We start from the raw sequence: 18,234 nt of genomic DNA, 5'->3' as shown, positions 1-18,234 counted from the left end.
TGGCAGAGCACACTCCCCAGATTATAGGGAAATACCCACCCCCCAGCAGTGCTGCTGTGCTGAAAGTGTGTGATAGGGCTAGGATTTGGGAGATCAGGGTCACACCCCTCGTCACACATAAATGTGGCTTTCATTGCATCACAATGGAGATTCTCCTCTCTGACCCCCATATAAAATTCAGCCTTCATTATACCACACTTCAAGCACAACAATCCCCAGCTGTCCCGGCAGTTGGAGATGGAAAAGACCTACTAGATCACCCATCTCATCATAAGGAGCCACTACAGGACAATCTAATAAGGAAGAAAACCTTTAATGCTGTTACATCTGTGGTGCATTCCTGCACACACTTTGCAGCGGCACTTTTCCACTGGGTCAGCTTGCAAGGCTGCACCCCAATTATTATTCATTGGGCCCAGAGTTAAGAGCCCATGGCCAAGGTTTGAGTGGGGGGATCAACTGGCATAGCTCCATTGACTTGGCTGATTTATACTAGCTAACTCCAGTGACATATAATACGGGTGATGAGCTGTCCTTGAGGGCCTGGATCCATTATGCAATATTAACGGACGGAGGAGTCCATTTCAAGGAGGGGACAGGCAGCAAAAAGAAAGGAGTCAGGGATAATGGCACTGTCACAATCCCATAGTGATTTCCCATCAAATAGAGCTGCCATCATTTGAGGTACTTTCTGCAACACATCACGTGTAACCTTTAAAGCAGAGATTTTACACCTGCCAGGTCTTTCTCCTGGGACAGGAGTAATAATGGCCCAATGACTGGTTGGCTAGGAGCCGGTTGTCCTGGCTTTGTGAAAGCTGGAGTCACATGAACTGAATGTGACTTGATGCAGAGATGCCTGTGTAGACTTCATTTTCCAAGGTTCCCAGTGAAGAGGAGAGAGAAATGTCATAAAAATCTTCAGCGTGTTTATTGTCAGGATATATATGTATAAAGGTGTTTAAAAATAGTACTATCCTGCTTTCAGAATTAAAGATATATACACATATATTTATAGATTTTTTTCCTATTTGGTAAAAAAAACATTATGACAAATTCTGCAACAATTCTGCCAAAATCAGGGTGAAAGGGGGTTTGATGAGGAATGTCCCAGTTGTGTTTGATCCTCTTTTCTGTCTGATGATTTGTTCTGGCCTTTTTTCCCCTCCCCCTCTACGTGAAATCAAATATTACATTTAAATTCTTGTGCAATTAAAGCAAAAAACTTCAGAGACAAAGAGGTTGCTGCAGGTGCTCTCATTTCACAGTCAGGATTAGCAGGGCAGCCGAGGGAGTTTCTCACATGGGGTCCGGGGTAGAAAGTATATTGGAAGTTGCCATAGTTCCTTCCCCCACCTACACAGAGTCTAGTTACAGCTGAGCAAGAGCTGAGCTACTTGTAGCATTCAGGATGGACTCACCTGCTCCGCAAAGCATCTTGCTGCCTAATGGAAGCTCTCAGCTGTGCACATGGGCCTCATTGGAGAAACCAGTGGCCAGCTACTGTCAATTAATGGCAGGTGGGTTAGAAGATGCTGATTGTCCCAATGCCTATCTCCTTTCTGAAGGTCCAAACTGACCCCATTCGTCACACCTCGGCACGACCCCGTTAGTCCAGAGGAATGGAACAGCCTCGAAGGCTGACTCCACTCATTTTCGGAACAGGGCTTTTTTTACCCTCTGAGTCCCCGTCTGAATTTTGCAATATAAGAACAAACAACGACCCTTTACAATACTCTAGGAATAACAATGACGTGTAGCTACGGTACGTTTCCACCCCCCGAGTCCAAGTGCCACCTGGCCATCTGCAGGGATCATTTCTTGTTGGCGATCTGGTTTTCCAAGTCTTCGAGTCGGGCCGTCATCTGAGCGAGTGGTTGTGTTAAGGAAGCGGACGCAGAAACGAGACAGGGTGGCCTGCTGGTGAGAAGAGGACTGGGGGGCTTAACATCAGGTTAAGAGGGCATCAGCCCAACAACATACGGCTAATAACTAAATGCACGAACATTTCACCCACACTAAATGAGGAGAGTCCCCTTTGGGTCTGCTGGAGACACCGCTTTCTTGGGAGGCCTGCAGGCCAACACAGAGAGCTGTGATAGTCTTCCCCAGAACGGCTTTTGGACATCCACAGACATGAGCCTGCCCCCACTTGGCACTCTTTTCCCCCTTCCTGTAGGCACCAAACAGACCCAAAGATCCCCTTTACTCTTCCGCTCATCCTATGTTGCAGTAACCTGTCCCTCCAGCAGGAGAAAGCTGGATACAGCTCTGGTAATCCCATTGACACACACAACTGCCATTTAGGGCAAGCATTTTGCACTCGTTACTATTCAATTGCTAAGGCACTTGGGAGCCCCTTGCTCTTCCAAAAGGTTACCAGGGAGCATAAATGAACTGGAACTCAGCTCTGCTAGCCGTCACTGTCTGGTCAACATCATAAACACCATGAGTCAACTCTTCCATGGCAGGCGGTGCAGCCCACGAAACCCCACTGGCTGAATTACACAGAGGAAAAATCAAGGCAGACATTGTCCTTAGAGGAGCTGGAACAAACCCAGCTCCATTTGGATCCTGCACCGACTGTCGCTCAATGCAGGCCCCTGCTGGTGACCCAAAAGGATATGTTTCTCTGTCAGGTTTTCCAGGATGCCCACGGTGTTTGACTGGAACTGCACAAGGGCCTCACACTCACACGGGCTCCGGATCTCAATCTCCCCTTTGCCCTCCTCTGAAAAACAAGAGTTTAAACAGCATCAGGAACCCTCTATCTTTCTATGGCACCTTCTGAAAGTCTTTGATGAGCATTGCCCCCAGCTCTTCCGGGAGGCAGGCAGCTACTCTCCCCGTGTTATAGATCGGGGAGTTTGGGAGTGACTTGCCCAAAGATATGCAGGCGCTCAGCAACAGGGCCAGGAATAGGAGAGAAAATGTAGCAGAACCCAGGAGTCCTGACTCTCAGCCGTATGCTTTACCCACTAAGCCAGCCTCAGACCAATCAGTTTGGATGGAATAGTCCATATCGGGAGAAAACACTAACCCCTGTGGGGGTGTTATTCTCGCAGATCCCCATGCACACCTCCCATACACATTGATGGGGGCTACTCTGGCTCAGGGAAGGGAACAGGGCATGTTAACAATGGCTACGCACGTGCGGTGATGAGGGAATAGATCCCTTTGGTTTTGACATCACAGTTCACTCTTCTTTTAAAATGACCAGCAGAGCCCCTCACTGCCCTTTTGCCATGTGATTTTATCAGGTCACTCTCTTCAGTAAGCTCTGGAGCCAGGCATTTCTAAGTCCCAGATTATTCTCCTAACACTGTATCTCTGCTTATCTAATAAAAACCCAACAGGCTTATCATGGGGAACATGTAACGTCAAACAGTCCTGGACAACACACTCCTATTTTCAGATTCCCCATATTTGCCAAGCAAGCTTCCGGGCAGAGCATCCACCGCAGATTAACATAAAAACGCACTGGCCGGGGCACATTGCTCTGTTGCTAACTAGGGAAGACTTGGATCCTGAATGTCACAGACGCCATCGTTCTGCCTCTGAATTCCTGCCTGTAAGTGCTTTGCAATAAGGAGGACACCACATGCTACAGGCACCTTCATGCAGCCTCCCTAACTCAATCATCCACATATTTTGTTGCTTGGCTACAGAAAGGTCTGTACAGAATAAACTTCGTTGTTTCTCTTTATCCCGACTAGCCGTGGCAGAGGAGGAGTGTCTGAGCTCTTCTGCAATATAAATATTAAGTAATAATCAAGATCACACAGGAAATCAAGCCTGAAGGGCTTTGCCCACCTAGAGTTGCCACCTGTCTGGTTTTCACCCAGACAATCCAGGTTTCAGCTTGTGTTTCCAGGCGTCATTTGACAAGTCCTGATGTCCAGTTTTTTGACCTGCAGCTGAAGAGGCAGAACAGGGGCCGGGGCTGGGTCTCGAGGGAAGAAGTGGAGAAGGGGCGAGGCCTCGGGTTCCTGTTACCAGTCATTAGAAAGGTGGCAACCACTACACAGGCTCTGCCAGCACCTACCTGGGCAGATGTTAACTTTGAGGTTGTCGACTATATGAGTCATGGTGCTAAAGTCCGCGGAGTATGAGAAATGCTGTTCCACCGGCTCAGAGGCAATTTCTCTCAGCTCCTCTTCAACAGCTTTTCCAACCCCAACCGCGAACATGGTGATCCCTGCACAATGGAGTGAAGGGTGGTTCTGTACAAGCTGAACATGCTCGACGGGCATCCTGGACTCGACTGCCCCAGAACATGCCCACAAGGCGGGACCCTCCTAGAATGACATCAGCTGGGCCAATGCTGCCACATTGCTAGTGACCGTAGTGCCCTGGGTGCTTCTGGGAGCATCCTTTGAATATGGCAGCCACATGGATGGGCCAGGTAGCTGGGGCTAAATGCAAGGGCTTGGTCAGGATGGCCAGCCCCTTTCTCTGCCTCAGTTATAAGCTAAAATGTGTATTATCCTGTTGAGTCAGCAGGCTACACGTACCAGGAACTGGGAGGGTCAGTGTGCCAGACACCGAGAGGCCATGAGCGTCTCCATGCTGCAGGCACCCAGGGACCACCAGCTGTGTGCAGCGAGGGGAAAGCGTGGAAAATTTGCCTGGAATTCTGGGTGCATGAAGAGCATCCCGAGTCCCACCCACACAGAGCCCAATGAGCTGTGAAGCCGCTGGGGTTCGTCACCCCTTTCCCATTGCACCCTCACCTGATTCCTTTGCTTTCCTGGCCCATTCAGAGATATCGTCCTGCGAGCGCCCATCGGTGAAGACCAGCCCAATTCTGGGAATGTTCTGGGAGAGGGGCCTGGCACCTTCGGCCTCTGAGAAGCTGTGCTCTAGCATGTGCTTGAGGGCCAGGCCGGTCATGGTGCCCTTCTCCATATACTCCACCTTCAACACCGCCTTCTTGATGTCTTCTGCCGTCTTGTACTGGTTGAGTGGGAACTCGGTACGCACACGGCTGGAGTACTGGACCAGCCCCACCCGTGTGCCGTGGGGCGACACATCCAGGAAATCCACAATCTGGTTCACAAACTGCTTCACCAGCTCAAAGTTCTGAGGCCGGACACTCTTGGAGCCGTCAATCACCAGCACCAGGTCAACATGGCCGCTCTTGCACCCTGCACCAAAGGAAGAGGTGAAAGGTTAGACGGCACCAACCCTGCCTCCCGCGCAGAGCCGGCTCCAGGCACCAGGGAAGGAAGCAGGTGCTTGGGGTGGCCAATGGAAAAGGGCGGCACGTCCGGGTCTTCGGCGGCAATTCGGCGGCGGGTCCCTCAACTGCGGCACAATTGAGCTGCCGTCAAAGTGCTGCCGATCAGCTTTATCTTGTTTGGGTTTTTTTCACTTCGCCGCTTGGAGTGGCAAAAAAGCTGGAGCTGGCCCTGCTCCCGAGGGCACAAAGGGAGAGCTTAGAGCGAGCAGATGCCAGGGGCGGGAGGAGCAGAGTCAATGGGCTCTGGGACTCAATAGGGATTCTTCCCCCTGGATTCACTGCTGAGCTACATATGCTGGCTGTAGCTGATGCAGGAAAACAGGACACAGTACAACTGGAAAAAATGTGGCTAAAATGTCACAGCCCCAAGAAACCACGTGAGGGAGGTGATATCTTTTATTGGACCAGCTTCTGTTGGTGAGAGAGGCAAGCTTCCGAGCTTAGAGAGAGCTCTCTTCAGGTCTGTGTTAGCTGGAAAGTTTGACTCTCTAACCAACAGAAGTTGGCCCAGTAAAAGATATCGCCTTGCCCCCCCCCCCCCCTTGTCTCTCTAATATCCTGCGACAGCTACAGCAACACTGCACACAGCCCAGAGAATTCCACTCCGACCCTCTGCCCTGACCCCAGAGATTCTTGGGCATCCTTCTCAAAGCCCCGCCAAATTCCCACCCCCAAGAACTCCCTGTGGGGACCCTGTGCTTCCCTCTCACATCCCTTGCCAGTCTCTCACACACACACCTTGCACTGTTGCTTCCATCCCTCTGGCCAAGGAGGACCAGATGGTACCTTAACACTTCCATTCTACCGAGTGCAGCAGGACTGCCTTCTCTCCCTCCAGGAGTCCACGTTAGCTTCCCCAGCACATTCACCCTCTTGTGCCTCACATCCCCCAGTCCTCTCCTGGTCCATGACCAATCCTGCCAGCCACAGGGCTGTGTTGTTACACAGCAGTTTACTTAGTGGTGATTCTCCTACTGTATTTTCTAACCAGAGAACCCCCTGGAATTCCTGTCTCTGTTTGGGTTTTGGATGTGTCCGTAGCCGAGATGGATCTGGAGCAAAATCCCAAGATCAAGCACTCCTGAACCTTAGGGTGGTTTGAAATTCCCACCTAGATCCAGACTTAATTTCACATCTCAAGCTGCCCAGCTCTCACTGGGAGCACCTTGAATCTAGGTGCCAGTTACTACAGACCAAAGTCCATAAATTAAGGGCACTATCCCTAGGCCTTGCCCCAGATACTCACTATTGCATGTCTTTCCATCCGCATGGAGCTGCTGTCCCTCTGGGCAAACGCAGTGGTAAGAGCCAGGGGTGCTGACACATTTAAACTCACAGCCGTGATCTATCCCATTGCAAATGTCACTGGCTAAAACACAAACCAAAGGGACAAACACACCATGTTACAGGACATGGCATTTCCTTTGTGATTACCAAGGAAGTGCCTTGCACAGAACATCTCTTTCTCAGATGGGAACTCAGTGGAGCTGTAGAGATGAAGCTGATATACCCCCATGCACCAATGGGAGATGCACGAGCAATCACTAACTTGCCGTGAGGTCTGTCCCTCTGCAGATCCTGGGCTGTTCAGCTGAATGGTCTGCACTGACAGCACTTGTTCATCCCAGTGGAACTCGGGTTTGTGCACCCCACACCTTGGGGTGTTCTGAAGTGGGACCCAAGTTTGCAGGAATAATCCCGCTCAGGGCTGTAAAGGAATCAAAAGTGCCACTAGCAACACGTCTATACCTCCTGGTGTGACCTCAGGGCACACCCTGGTAAACTCTCCCCAATTTTCCCAGTGCACTCTGTAATGTGCTGGGTCCTGACATGCAAATGAGCACATCAGCTGAAAGGACATCATTATGGTGAGACTTGCTTGGATTCTAAGGCCAGCAGCCAAACCCGGAGGCTGTGGCCTGCCTGTGCTCTCTGGAGTGATGGCGCCCTCTGCAGCAGAGACGCTGACGCAGCACTCACCCTGGCACGCCTTGCCGTCGGCCTGCAGAGTGAAGCCGTCGTTACAGCGGCAATAGTATCCGTTCGGGATGCTCACGCACTTGTGCTGGCAGCTGTGGTTTCCAAAGCTGCAGTAATTAATCACTGGAAAGAGAAGGAGACACACAGGCGTGAGGGACATCAGCCATTCACAGCTCACCCATGACCCTCGCCAAGAGCTCGAGGGCTAATTGGCCAGCTGGGCCTGTTTCCGAGGTGGGCTTTTATCAGCTCTTTGCTGCCACTTGTCCTCAGGCCCTACATGGCTCTGCAAATACGAGGCTCCCACAGATGGTTCGATGCCAAGGCCCTGCCTCAGGATGGTGAATTAGCTCAGAGCACAGTTGGGACAGGACAGGGGGTCTACTGATAGCACACAGGGGCCATGGAGCTCCCTGCTCATCACTAACGGGGCATCTGCTGGCCTTTCAATCTGGATAAAGCATATGTGGGCCACCACTCTGAGCTAAATCTCTCCTCGTGGACGGTGGCTGCTAGGAGCAGGTGGGCAATGTTGGGACTAGAGGCCTGTTCCAGGTTCCAGACTCTCTCCTGCCCATCTCCTGTCATGAAGGCGCCTAAGGGAACAGAGTCCCGTGGGTCTGGGAGAAGTAAGAGATCGCAGATGCTGGAGAGACTGATGGCTGGGCTCTCCACAAGAGCCGAGGGCAGGGGGACACAGACAGAGGGCATGGTGAGAAGGAGGGGAATGTCTGGGGCGATGGGGGGCAAAGGACAGAGAATGAGAAACAAGAGGAGGCGGCACAGAGGAGACAGTCACGTACTGGTACAGGTCTTTTTGTCCTGGTTGAGATCGTAACCCGTCCGGCAGCGGCAGGTGTAGGACCCACGAGAGCTGACACACTGGTGCTCACAGCCATGCTTCCCATCAGCGCAGGCATCAATGGCTGCAGAGAAAAAGGAACCACTTTCTCACCCATTCCTTCACCACCTCGCTCCTCGGTGCCCCCAGAGCGGGGCCACCCTCTGCCCTCCTGGCCTCAGAAAGAAGACGCAGCACAGACCGGACGTGTCTGAAATGAGGGCGGGGAGGCGTGTCGCACAAACACACTGACATAGGGGCAGAAAGAGGGGACTTGACGGCCATTGCGGGCTCATGCAATTACAGCCCATTTCCAAAGCACAGAGCCTAGGTATTTTGTCTTTTGCTCATTTGAAGGCACATCCCCCTGCCAGCGCTCAGTCTGGTGACACTGTGAAGGAACCACATACAGAGTTCAAGGGTATTTCTGACAAGGGTCTGTGTCCCCATTTACTCGTGCTCTGCATGGACCCCAAATGAAAAGATGCTGCAGCTGTGGGTGGTTATGTTTCAGAGGAGTCATTCCCATCTCAGCAACATAATTATCACTTCGCAATAGAACGAAGTCCGGCCTGCCGGCCGTTCCTATTGCTCTCTGCAAGGGTTCTTAACGCAGACCTAGGCCTATGGTCAAAAAGTACTAATAACTAATTAGCACTAGTACCTATGCCCAGCACAACACCAGCAAGTTAGTCAAAATGGGAGGCAGTGTGGCCTAGTGGGTAGAACATTAGACTGGGACTCAGGAGACCTGGATCCTATTCCCTGCTCTGCCCCTGGTCTGCAATGGTGAGCTTAGGCAAGTCTCTCTAACCCCGTGCCTCAGATTCCCCATTTGTAAAGCAGGGATAACGATACTAGTCTCCTTTCTAAAGCGCTTTGAGATCTAAGGGCAGGTCCATACTCACCGCGCAGGTCGATGCAGTGAGTTCGACTTCACGGAGTTCAAACTATCGCCTCTGATCTAGACGCGATAGTTCGAACTCTGGAAGCACCACGGTCAACTCCGGTACTCCACCACTGCAAACGGCGGTGGTGGAGTCGACGGGGGAGCCGCGGAGTTCGACCCCGCCGCGTCTGGACGGGTGAGTAGTTCGAATTAGGGTACTTCGAATTCAGCTACGCTATTCCCGTGGCTGAATTTGCGTACCCTAATTCGAACCCCCTTTTTAGTGTGGACCAGGCCTAAGATATAAACATAGATCAAATAAAATATGCTTACGGGAACATGTCTTTCCATCTGTGTTGAGCTTGTATCCAGGGTTACATTCACAATAGAAGGAGCCTGGGACACTGACACAGGTGTGCTGGCAGCCATGGTCCATCTCTGTGCACATATCCACACCTGAAAAACACAGTTGGCCATGTTGGGGATTCATTGACTCAGAGCATGTGTCAGGTGATCTATCTAAGTTCTTATATTGCCTCCATCACTGCAGTGTCTGCTGATGGTGTTCAGGTCACTGCTATCGGTTGTTATAACTTACATTCTCCAATGTTTTCATCCCCCAAAGCATCTCAGATTGACTTCCAACTATGTACACACAGAGACCACTCGCCCACCCAGGGGGAACATGATAGCTGCTGCTACCAGCACACTGCTGACACACCTCTGGGTCCTTAATAGCCCCACAAGTTAGTGATTATTTCTTGCCAGAGTTCTCCAGGTTACTGATGCTGCACAGTGCTAGTTGTTTAGGACTTCTTCAGCTAAACACGGTCTTGGGTCTCTGGATCTTGCGACAAAGGATCTAAGAAATGTTCTAATCTCAGTTTCCATCCTGGAGCTGGGAAAACCCACAGACCTAGTATAATTCAGGGAAATTCACAGACCTAGTAAAATTCAGCTTAACTAACAGTGTGACTTTTGCACTGGTTTAACTATATCAGTGTAAAGTCTGGGTGAATGCTTTAATTTCGGTTTAAGAACATAAGAACAGCCATACTGAGTCAGACCAATGGTCCATCTAGCCCAGTATCTTGCCTCCCAACAATAGCCAATGCCAGATGCTTCAAAGGGAATGAACAAAACAGGGCAATCATCAAGTGATCCATCCCTTGTCATCCTGTCAATCGCAGCATCTGGCAGTCAGAGGCCTGGGGACACCCAGAGCTGGGGTTGCATCCCTGACTATCTTGCCTAATAGTCATCAATGGACCTATCTGCCATGAACATATCTAATTCTTTTTTGAATCCAGTAATAGTTTTGGCCTTCACAACATCCCCTGGCAATGAGTTCCACTGGTTGACTGTGCCTTGTGTCAAGAAGCACTTCCTTAAACCAGGCTTACTTTGGTTTAGGGAGGCAGTATGGCCTAGCAGATAAAGCACCAGTGACTCAGAAGACTGGCTTTTATTCCTGACTCTGCCACTGGCCTGCTAGATGACCATGGGCAAGTCACTTTCTTTGTCAAGTGCTTTGAGATGCGCTGCTGGTAGGGCTGTGTAAGAGCTGGGTATTATTAGCAGTAGCGGTTTAAGCTGAGTAGATAATGGCTTCAGCTAACTGCAATATGCCACTCTTCATTCAAAATAAGTGTCGACATGAGCATTTGTCCTGGTTTAACTTAACCAGTGCATGGTTGTGCATAGACAAGGCTTCAGATTTGGCCACGGATGAGACAGTAAGCTGTGAGCGCCAGACACTAGTTCACAGAGGCTTCAAGTTTCCCACAAAGAAAAGCGGACTGTGTCCTTTTGTCCTTTCACTGAACAGTCACCTTAGAAGATGCAACCAAGGTCACAGCAACTGGCTGCAACACAAGGTCCGGGGCAAAGTCCCCAAGACTCAGTATTGTCTATTGGCACAGGAGGGGCAACCAGGCACCAGCCTTTACAATTACTGAGTTGCCACAGCGCAAAGCAGCTTGTGGTGGAAACAGGCCTCCCCTCTTTAGGCCAAGGCCAACAAGGTGATTGCAAAGAAGTGATACCAGGCCAGGCTTTATTAAATACAGATGCACAGACAGTGGCATATGGCAAATGCTCACAGTTACTGCACTGCACGTGCACACCGGGTAGCTGGACAGGAAACCTGCCCATCCAGAACAACATGAGGCAAACGAGATTCCAAACCTTGCCAAAGGCCTCTCACATTTCTGAGTTCTATGACCCCGCCCATCCCTTCAATTTGGGGGAAGCCAGCTCCATGTTTCTGTGATCTCACATCCATACTGTCACTTGTGCCACTTCCCCCCAGCCTCAGCAAATGCAGCTCAGAAATACTACATAGGGCAGATCTAGGTAAGCAAATGTTCTGGCTTATGAATTGTTTGGAAACAATTAGGGGAAAGGGCGAGAAAAAGGGAGGCTCCCCTTAAAGGGTCACTGTCAAGGAGTCTGGCATGAGTGTTATCTCCTCATTCTCTGTAGCAGCTTCTCAGGAGCGTCAGCATCATAACATTTCCCTTTCTGCACTACCCTTGGCAAATGTTGCTCCCCGACAGCTCAGTTCTTATACAGCAGAAGCTGACTTAGCAATGGGCTGGTTTTGTTCTCTTAGGGCATGGTTTGAAGGTCACTGAAACCAACAGAAGGAGCCCGGGATGCTGACATAGGTGTGCTAGCAGCCAGGGTCCAGCTCTGTGCACATATTCACACCTGAAAGACACATGTCTTCACTCAAGCCTTTTTATGAACAGGTATCGTGCAGATGCGCTGTGAGCTTCCTGCTCACAGATCAGCCAATGCACCTCAGTCCTGACCCTGCATCAGTGCTTGCTCTTTCTGTCCTGTTCCCCTCAACTGCATGGCCAATGCACCTTTGTCCTGACACTGCAGCGCCTCCAGCTATCGCAATCCTAGGCACCAACACTCAGTTCTTTAACCCCACCCTTAGAGTTCTCTCTGCTCCTCCAGAAGTGGATTTCTCCTGAGCACAGAATAACAGCTGCTCTGAATTGTGCCGTCATTTTGTGGGGGAGGAGGGAGACACCCCAGGCCCACTGCTTCCATGATCTCAGCAAGGCTCCAGAAGCAAAAGGCAGGAGCAGCTGCCACTCCCAACCACCACCCAGCTCATGTTTCATTCTGTCCCTCCACATCTGGGTGGCTAAACCCGGAGCCTGTCTGGTCCCACAGCAGGCTGTGGCTAGGGTTCTGTCCCCTTGACTCACCACACAGCTTGTCCTGGAACTGTTTGCCGAACTGCTGGATGAGATCGAAAGACTCCACCAGGAAGATGTGCTCCTCCAGGGGGTGGGAGGCCATGGCCCGCAAGGAGTTCATGTCTGCCCGCTGGACGCCCACGGCGTAGATCTCAATGCCAGCACTCCGTGCCTGTGCTGCCACCTCCGTCACACGGTCCTGCGGCCGCCCATCCGTCACGATGACGGCCACACGGGGGATCTTCTTGTGCAGTGGGCGTGCTCCCTCCTGGACGGTGAAAGCCAGGTTCATGGCATACTGGATGGCTAGCCCCGTCATGGTGCCCTGGGCCAGTGGCACAATGCTGTTGATGGCCTTCTCCATGTCAGCCCGCTTGAAGAAGGTCTTGAGGGAGAAGATGTTCTGCACCTGGCTGGAGTACTGGATCACCCCCACCCGTGTGGCGTTGGGCCCCACCTCCAGGTTCTGGATGATGTCGATCAGGAAGCGCCGCATGGTCTCGAACTCGAAGGGGCGCACGCTGCGCGAGCTGTCGATCACAAACACAATGTCCAGGGGGCCAGTCTTACATTTCACCGCTGGAGGAGGAGAAAGCAAAGAGCTGGTTGAATTTCCCTGCCTTTCTGTGTTTGGGGGAGCGGGAGATAGAAAAAATCCTCTTCCCCCCACCTTTCTCCTTCAGGCAACTTTACGGTCCCCCCAACTGGGCCAAGCTGCATAGCAAGAGCCCCAGCAGATGTGATGAGGGGAGGGGGTGAAAGATCAGGCCTGGTGCAGCCCCTCTTATTTCTGGGTGGGGGTAACGGTTCCATGGAGATAGCAGGAGTCACAGAAGACCTGGATCAAAATACAGACCGAGTCTGGAGCTCCTCTGAGCTCCATTACCACAGAGCTGGGTGAGAGGGAACCTTGGCAGAGGCTGGAGATGGATGTGCCAGACTGGGAGAAAAAAAGAGGGCAAGACATGCCGTCAGTCCCATTATCTGTGGCCCTGGGAAGGTTAAAACTTGCCTTTGGCTCCCTGAGCCCCCCAGCCCAGGAATGACACAGAGTCCTCGACTGGCCCAATGCCATGGGGGGCCCTGAATGAGCTCAGGGAATGACGGATTCCCAGCAGCGGCTTTCTTGCTGCATTCTGAACAGAATGGACATTCAGGTGTTAACAGCTCATGACAGCATGGCGGGTGGGCGGGGACCACAATATTGGCTCATGCTTCAGAGACACCTGAAATCCTTCCGCTCAGTGTTTCACTTTCTCCTGATGCCTGGGGGTCTCCCAGTGCAGCCCTCTGAGACAGACCCTCATTTCTGAAGGACGCTCTAGGTTTTCCTGGCTGAGCTTGCAGAGAAGTTTCCGTCCTTTCGTCTGAGGCCCCAAACTCTCCTCCCAGCATTTGCAGCCAACAGCCTGAGGGCTGTGATTTGGGCTAGCGGAGAGATGTAAATGAGACAGGCCTGGCAGAGCCAACACAAGGGCGCAGGCCTGGGCAGCCCAGATGGACTGGCACCCATGGGACTCACACGTACAGAAGATGCTCACAGGCCCTCTCCTAAACCCAAGACCTGCCTATTCCAGAGATAGCCAGAAACAGGGAGACCAATCTGCAGCCACTAGGGTCCCTGTGTGTCGCACAGAACTCGCCTCCTCCTCCCCCCAGCTGAGTCCTCTGGGCCTGCTGCTTTCACCTTTAGGGCGGTGCTGCCAGAACAGCCACGCAGTGAGGATTAACAGTCTCTGTTTTTTTATTATCCCTGGGCAAATGCCAATGGGGGAATGTTTGGCTGATTCAAGCCCTGTTAATGCTCCTCAGCAAATCAGCTTTAACAACATGCCTGACAGATCTCTCAGGCGGCACTGGAGCTGCGCCGGGGGAGCCTCAGGCAGGCAGAGCCGCACAGCAGCTTTGGTGATGGTGATTCCGACTACATGAAAGTGGCCTTCTTGGTCCTGGCAGCTGAATTCCACCAGAACTCCTCCAATCCCCATTCTGCCGCTCACACACTTTAAGCTCAACCCTCCGGTGCACCCGGGTTGCTCGAACCTACGCCTGGCTGGTACAGCCTCCAGAGACCTTCCACCAGCTGGGCTTTGCTGGAGCACAGAGGGATCCAGACACACCCCTTCCTGCCCTCAGCTCCCAGTGCCTGTGGCTGTGAGGAGAGGGAGGTGTCACAGGGCAGGCTACCCTGGGCTTTATGCCACCCAGGGATTCCCCCACCACTGGGGATTCCCTACCTGACAGTTTAACCAGCTAGACAGCCCCTTGGTGCCACCAGAGTGACACAGGGGGTCAGAGCAAGGCTCAGGATTGGGCCTTTCCTCTCCAAACTCACCAGTAAGCATTCCAAGCAAGAGCCCTTCCTCCCTGTCAACTTCAAGTAGAAGGTAGCCTGACAGCTGGGGCAGTGAGCAAAGGGTTATCAGTCATTAACCCTATTCTGTTCCAAGGAGGCTATAATTTGGCTTCAGACTCTCCTGTCTATCTATCTATCTGCTTGTGCCAAAGCATTTTATAATATTTTGGGGGGGAAATCAAACCAATCCAGTCTTTCCTGACTCCCTGCTGTGAAAGGTCATGTTAGGGAGAGGCCCTGAGATCTCTGCACCAGCTCCTGGAATCATGGTATATAAAAGTATATTACGACACTTGTCTATCTGTGCTTTCGCAACGGATGAGGCATCACAGCCCTCTACAAGGGTGCCGCCTCTGAGCAGTTCATGTGCGTGTATAATATGGCCTTGCCCTTTTGCAGCTGCAGTTTACATACATAAAAGGCTCCACAAGCAGGCTTCATGGTTCCTTCTAGAGCAAACATTAAATAATAGCATTAAATAATACCACTGTGGATAATTCTTTTATTCCCCTCTAAGTCCAACACTGCCTGGATTTTTATCATGTTTTGCAGGCTCCTGTTTTTCAGGTATAAAATGAGACAGACTTCTTAAGAAGAAGCCCACAACGGAGGAGCCATGTCAAATGGTTCCAAGTCCCCTTCTGCACCTAATCTGTGCATGCAAACAGGAGCAGGGTGTTTTGCACATACAACGGCTGTGAATGTGTGTTGTTTGATTTGCCTGTTACATGAGCCTTGGAGAATGTGACCCTAAATATTAAACAAACACATGAAGTCCCCATGTCTGCTGCCCAGAATCAACAGCGCAATCTTTAAGTGCCTGGACATCTTTGATATGTGCCCATCTGTTCTCTCCATTTGGAGTCTCTGCTACTCCTAACACTGGAACTAATTTAGCAACCTCGGCCTACTGAGAGCTCAGGATGGAGTTTTCGCACCTCGGGCACATGCTGCAGTGGGACTGGCAAGGAGTTCAGCGCTCGCCTATGCCTTGCTCTTGGAGTTTGCTTATCTCCTTTAAAAACTGCTACTCTAGTAGGAAATGTGGTGTCAAAGACTGAGGAATCAAAGAGTGAATACCCACTTCTTCAGATGCAAGAAGTGGGTATTCACACAGATCCAGACTAACACGGCTACCCCTCTGATACTTGAGGAATCAAAGAGTTCTTCATGGTTTTTCTCCTAGTGCTCAGCTCATTTATAGAATCAGATTCTGTTGGCTGATGGGTTTGGAAGCAAAAGCGAATGATTTATGGTAACCGTAGACTCTAGCTCACTGTAGGGGGTATCTATTACTCTGACTTACACACTTGCACATCAGCCAGGGCTTTGGCTCCTTGCTTATAATCTGCACAGCTTTGGCCAGCTGCTCACCTGCAGGCTTTGGTCTGGCTTCTAAGGCCGTTAAGATGAGCGGGAGGAGAGGAACGGCAAGTAGCAGCTTCATCATTCAGCTCCAAGAGAATGCAGCCTCTGGAGGTTAGAAGGTTCACTGCAAGGAGAAGACAGGAAATCACAATGCTATTCTGGGATGTTTATAAGGCAAATATGAACATATCCCGGGAACCAAAAAGTCAGCAATAGTCACTGTCCTGGTCCAGGGTGAATGATCCAAAATACTAACCCACAGAAGTCTAAATAGATGCACCAGCATTTCAAAAAGATCTCTGAATGGTAATTATGAAAGAAGGTGGGAATTCAAGCCAGTGACAGGAGTAGGGAATGGAGAGCCAGCCAAAGACCAACAAGAAAAGTTAAGGATGAGATTTCCAAAGATGAGATTTTTCATTGCAGTTAAATTTCATTACAGTTGGTGATGACGCATCAAACAGAAAGAGCTCAGTTTGATTTGCAAACAGTGGGCCGAGCTGGCAGTCAGACAAGCCTTATTGTATAAACAGGGCAGATCTGATTTATAGCCAAACACTCTCATAACTGGATACATCACAGCCCCCTTTAGCCCACAGAGGAGCAGGTTGTCTGTATCGGGGAAAGTCAGACAGTAGTTATCCAGTCACCTTCTCTTGCCATACATCATCAGACTGGACTGAGGGACACTGGCTGTGTACTGGGTACTCATGAATGAAATGCCAGCCCAGCCAGGACAGGGCCCCATGTGCTAGGTGCTGTACAAACACAGAGTAAATCACACTCCCTGCCTTGAAGAGCAACGGCCATTAGTTTGTGCCTGCACTCCTTCCCCACAGAATCCAGCGACCTGTCTGCAGAGAGATGTTACCTTATTGAACCTCCAGTGTTTTGCAGCTGTTTCTTCCCGGGATAATTCCTTGGTTGCATCCTCTGTGCTCCAATATTTATTTTATTTGTCTGATGCAGACAGCTGCGTGTTTGGGCTCTTAAGGGGAAAGACATTTAGTTTGTTTTTTCAAAACCTCAGGATGTCACGTCCACCTCCACTTCTCCCCTCCCCGGTTATGAGTTCTTCACTGCATTTGCCTGTCTCCTTTTGGGGATACTTATTTATTTGTTTGCTTTTATTAATGCACCAACCAATGATTAGGCACCAATCATGGTGCAGTATGAGTAAAATAAATGAATACTACTAATGGCCGCCGCCAAACAATAGAGCTTTATGCTGGGTGAAAGCTAAATAGGGAGCAATTATATAGATATCCTCAGAATAACTTGATTCTCCCCCTCCCCCTTTATGCATTTGCACAGTGAAACTCAAACTCTGCTCTAGCCCTGAATCTTTAAATGCACAATGGAGCTCTTTGTGCTGAGGTCTCTGCGGGCAGGACATTCCATCCAAGAGGAGGCGAGGAGACCCCACATTCCCAAAGACACAGGTCAATATGGGAGAGCAGCTCATATCCCAGACGTGTCCACAGGAGTGCTGCAAATGGCCATTAAAATGCAAATTGTAGCACTACCCAAAGCAAGGAATGTAGCCAGAGAAAAGCAACGGGAGGGAGAGGTACCACAGCAAAGGGTCTGGACAGTGCCAGGTCTGGTGCGGTTTGTTTGCATGTTATCTGATTCGGAGCCAGGGAAAGGAAATAACAGGCACGTCTCCGGAAATATCACCTTAAGGAGATAAAATAGAGGTTTTAAGGCACCATCTCTTTGGAATACAAACAAATTGATTGTGTAAGTCACTTCAGCCCCTGAAGTTGAACGAGTGGTCTCTCTGTCTTTTGCTCAGATTTGGGATAAATCCTTATTATGCGATTGCTTTAGAGAGAGCAAGGTCGGTCAGAATAAGTTTTAAAGATCATTTAGACCTGTAATTCGTTGCCAGCAGAGGCAGATATGTCACTGGCATTGCCTGGAGCTACAGCCAGGGCACCAGAGGAGAACACTCCAAGACTGGAGTCATCTGGAGTCACAGAATGTTGAACTACAAAATGATATTGAACTAGGGCACTTCAGAAATGACAGGTTCCCAAAGCCATGGACCATGCCAAAGGTGGTGTTGGTCTGGGTCAATCTGTAAATCAGGCAATGAAGCTGTTATCTGGAAGATGATCTCCCTGCCTTATGATTAAAGGAAAACTTCATTACGGTGTGGATGAGATTCTATTCTCTTCATCTAATTACCAAGAAAACAAAATCACTACAAAAATATTTAGGGCCTAGATTTTCAGGAATGCCGGCACACTTTCAAGTATGCAAAACAGGTGTGTATTTGCATGCCTAATTTCTGCAGACATTTACCTGGATCATAATTGCAGTTGCAATAACTGG

The 18,234-nt window shown here is 50.4% G+C and overlaps 1 protein-coding gene across 3 annotated transcripts in view; it reads right to left on the bottom strand.

The window, feature by feature from the left end:
• Positions 1 to 297: 297 nt before the first annotated feature.
• MATN4 (matrilin 4) overlaps positions 298 to 18,234 on the bottom strand; it is a 35,195-nt gene continuing 17,258 nt past the window's right edge. For all 3 annotated transcript variants that reach the window (XM_039499098.1, XM_039499097.1, XM_039499096.1), the window contains 10 exons: positions 15,901 to 16,018; positions 12,180 to 12,749; positions 9,286 to 9,408; positions 8,026 to 8,148; positions 7,223 to 7,345; positions 6,489 to 6,611; positions 4,734 to 5,147; positions 4,046 to 4,198; positions 2,627 to 2,731; positions 298 to 1,873 (listed from right to left, as the gene is read on the bottom strand). In XM_039499098.1, the coding sequence (XP_039355032.1) occupies positions 1,815 to 1,873; positions 2,627 to 2,731; positions 4,046 to 4,198; positions 4,734 to 5,147; positions 6,489 to 6,611; positions 7,223 to 7,345; positions 8,026 to 8,148; positions 9,286 to 9,408; positions 12,180 to 12,749; positions 15,901 to 15,976 (1,869 nt within the window). In that variant the 5' untranslated portion in view covers positions 15,977 to 16,018 and the 3' untranslated portion in view covers positions 298 to 1,814. The remainder of the gene's footprint in view (positions 1,874 to 2,626; positions 2,732 to 4,045; positions 4,199 to 4,733; positions 5,148 to 6,488; positions 6,612 to 7,222; positions 7,346 to 8,025; positions 8,149 to 9,285; positions 9,409 to 12,179; positions 12,750 to 15,900; positions 16,019 to 18,234) is intronic.

This window comes from Mauremys reevesii, linkage group 13 (genome assembly GCF_016161935.1).
Source record: "Mauremys reevesii isolate NIE-2019 linkage group 13, ASM1616193v1, whole genome shotgun sequence".
Taxonomy (NCBI): domain Eukaryota; kingdom Metazoa; phylum Chordata; order Testudines; family Geoemydidae; genus Mauremys; species Mauremys reevesii.
The sequence above is the reverse complement of the archived record's forward strand: the minus strand, read 5'-3'. Positions and strand labels throughout refer to the sequence as shown.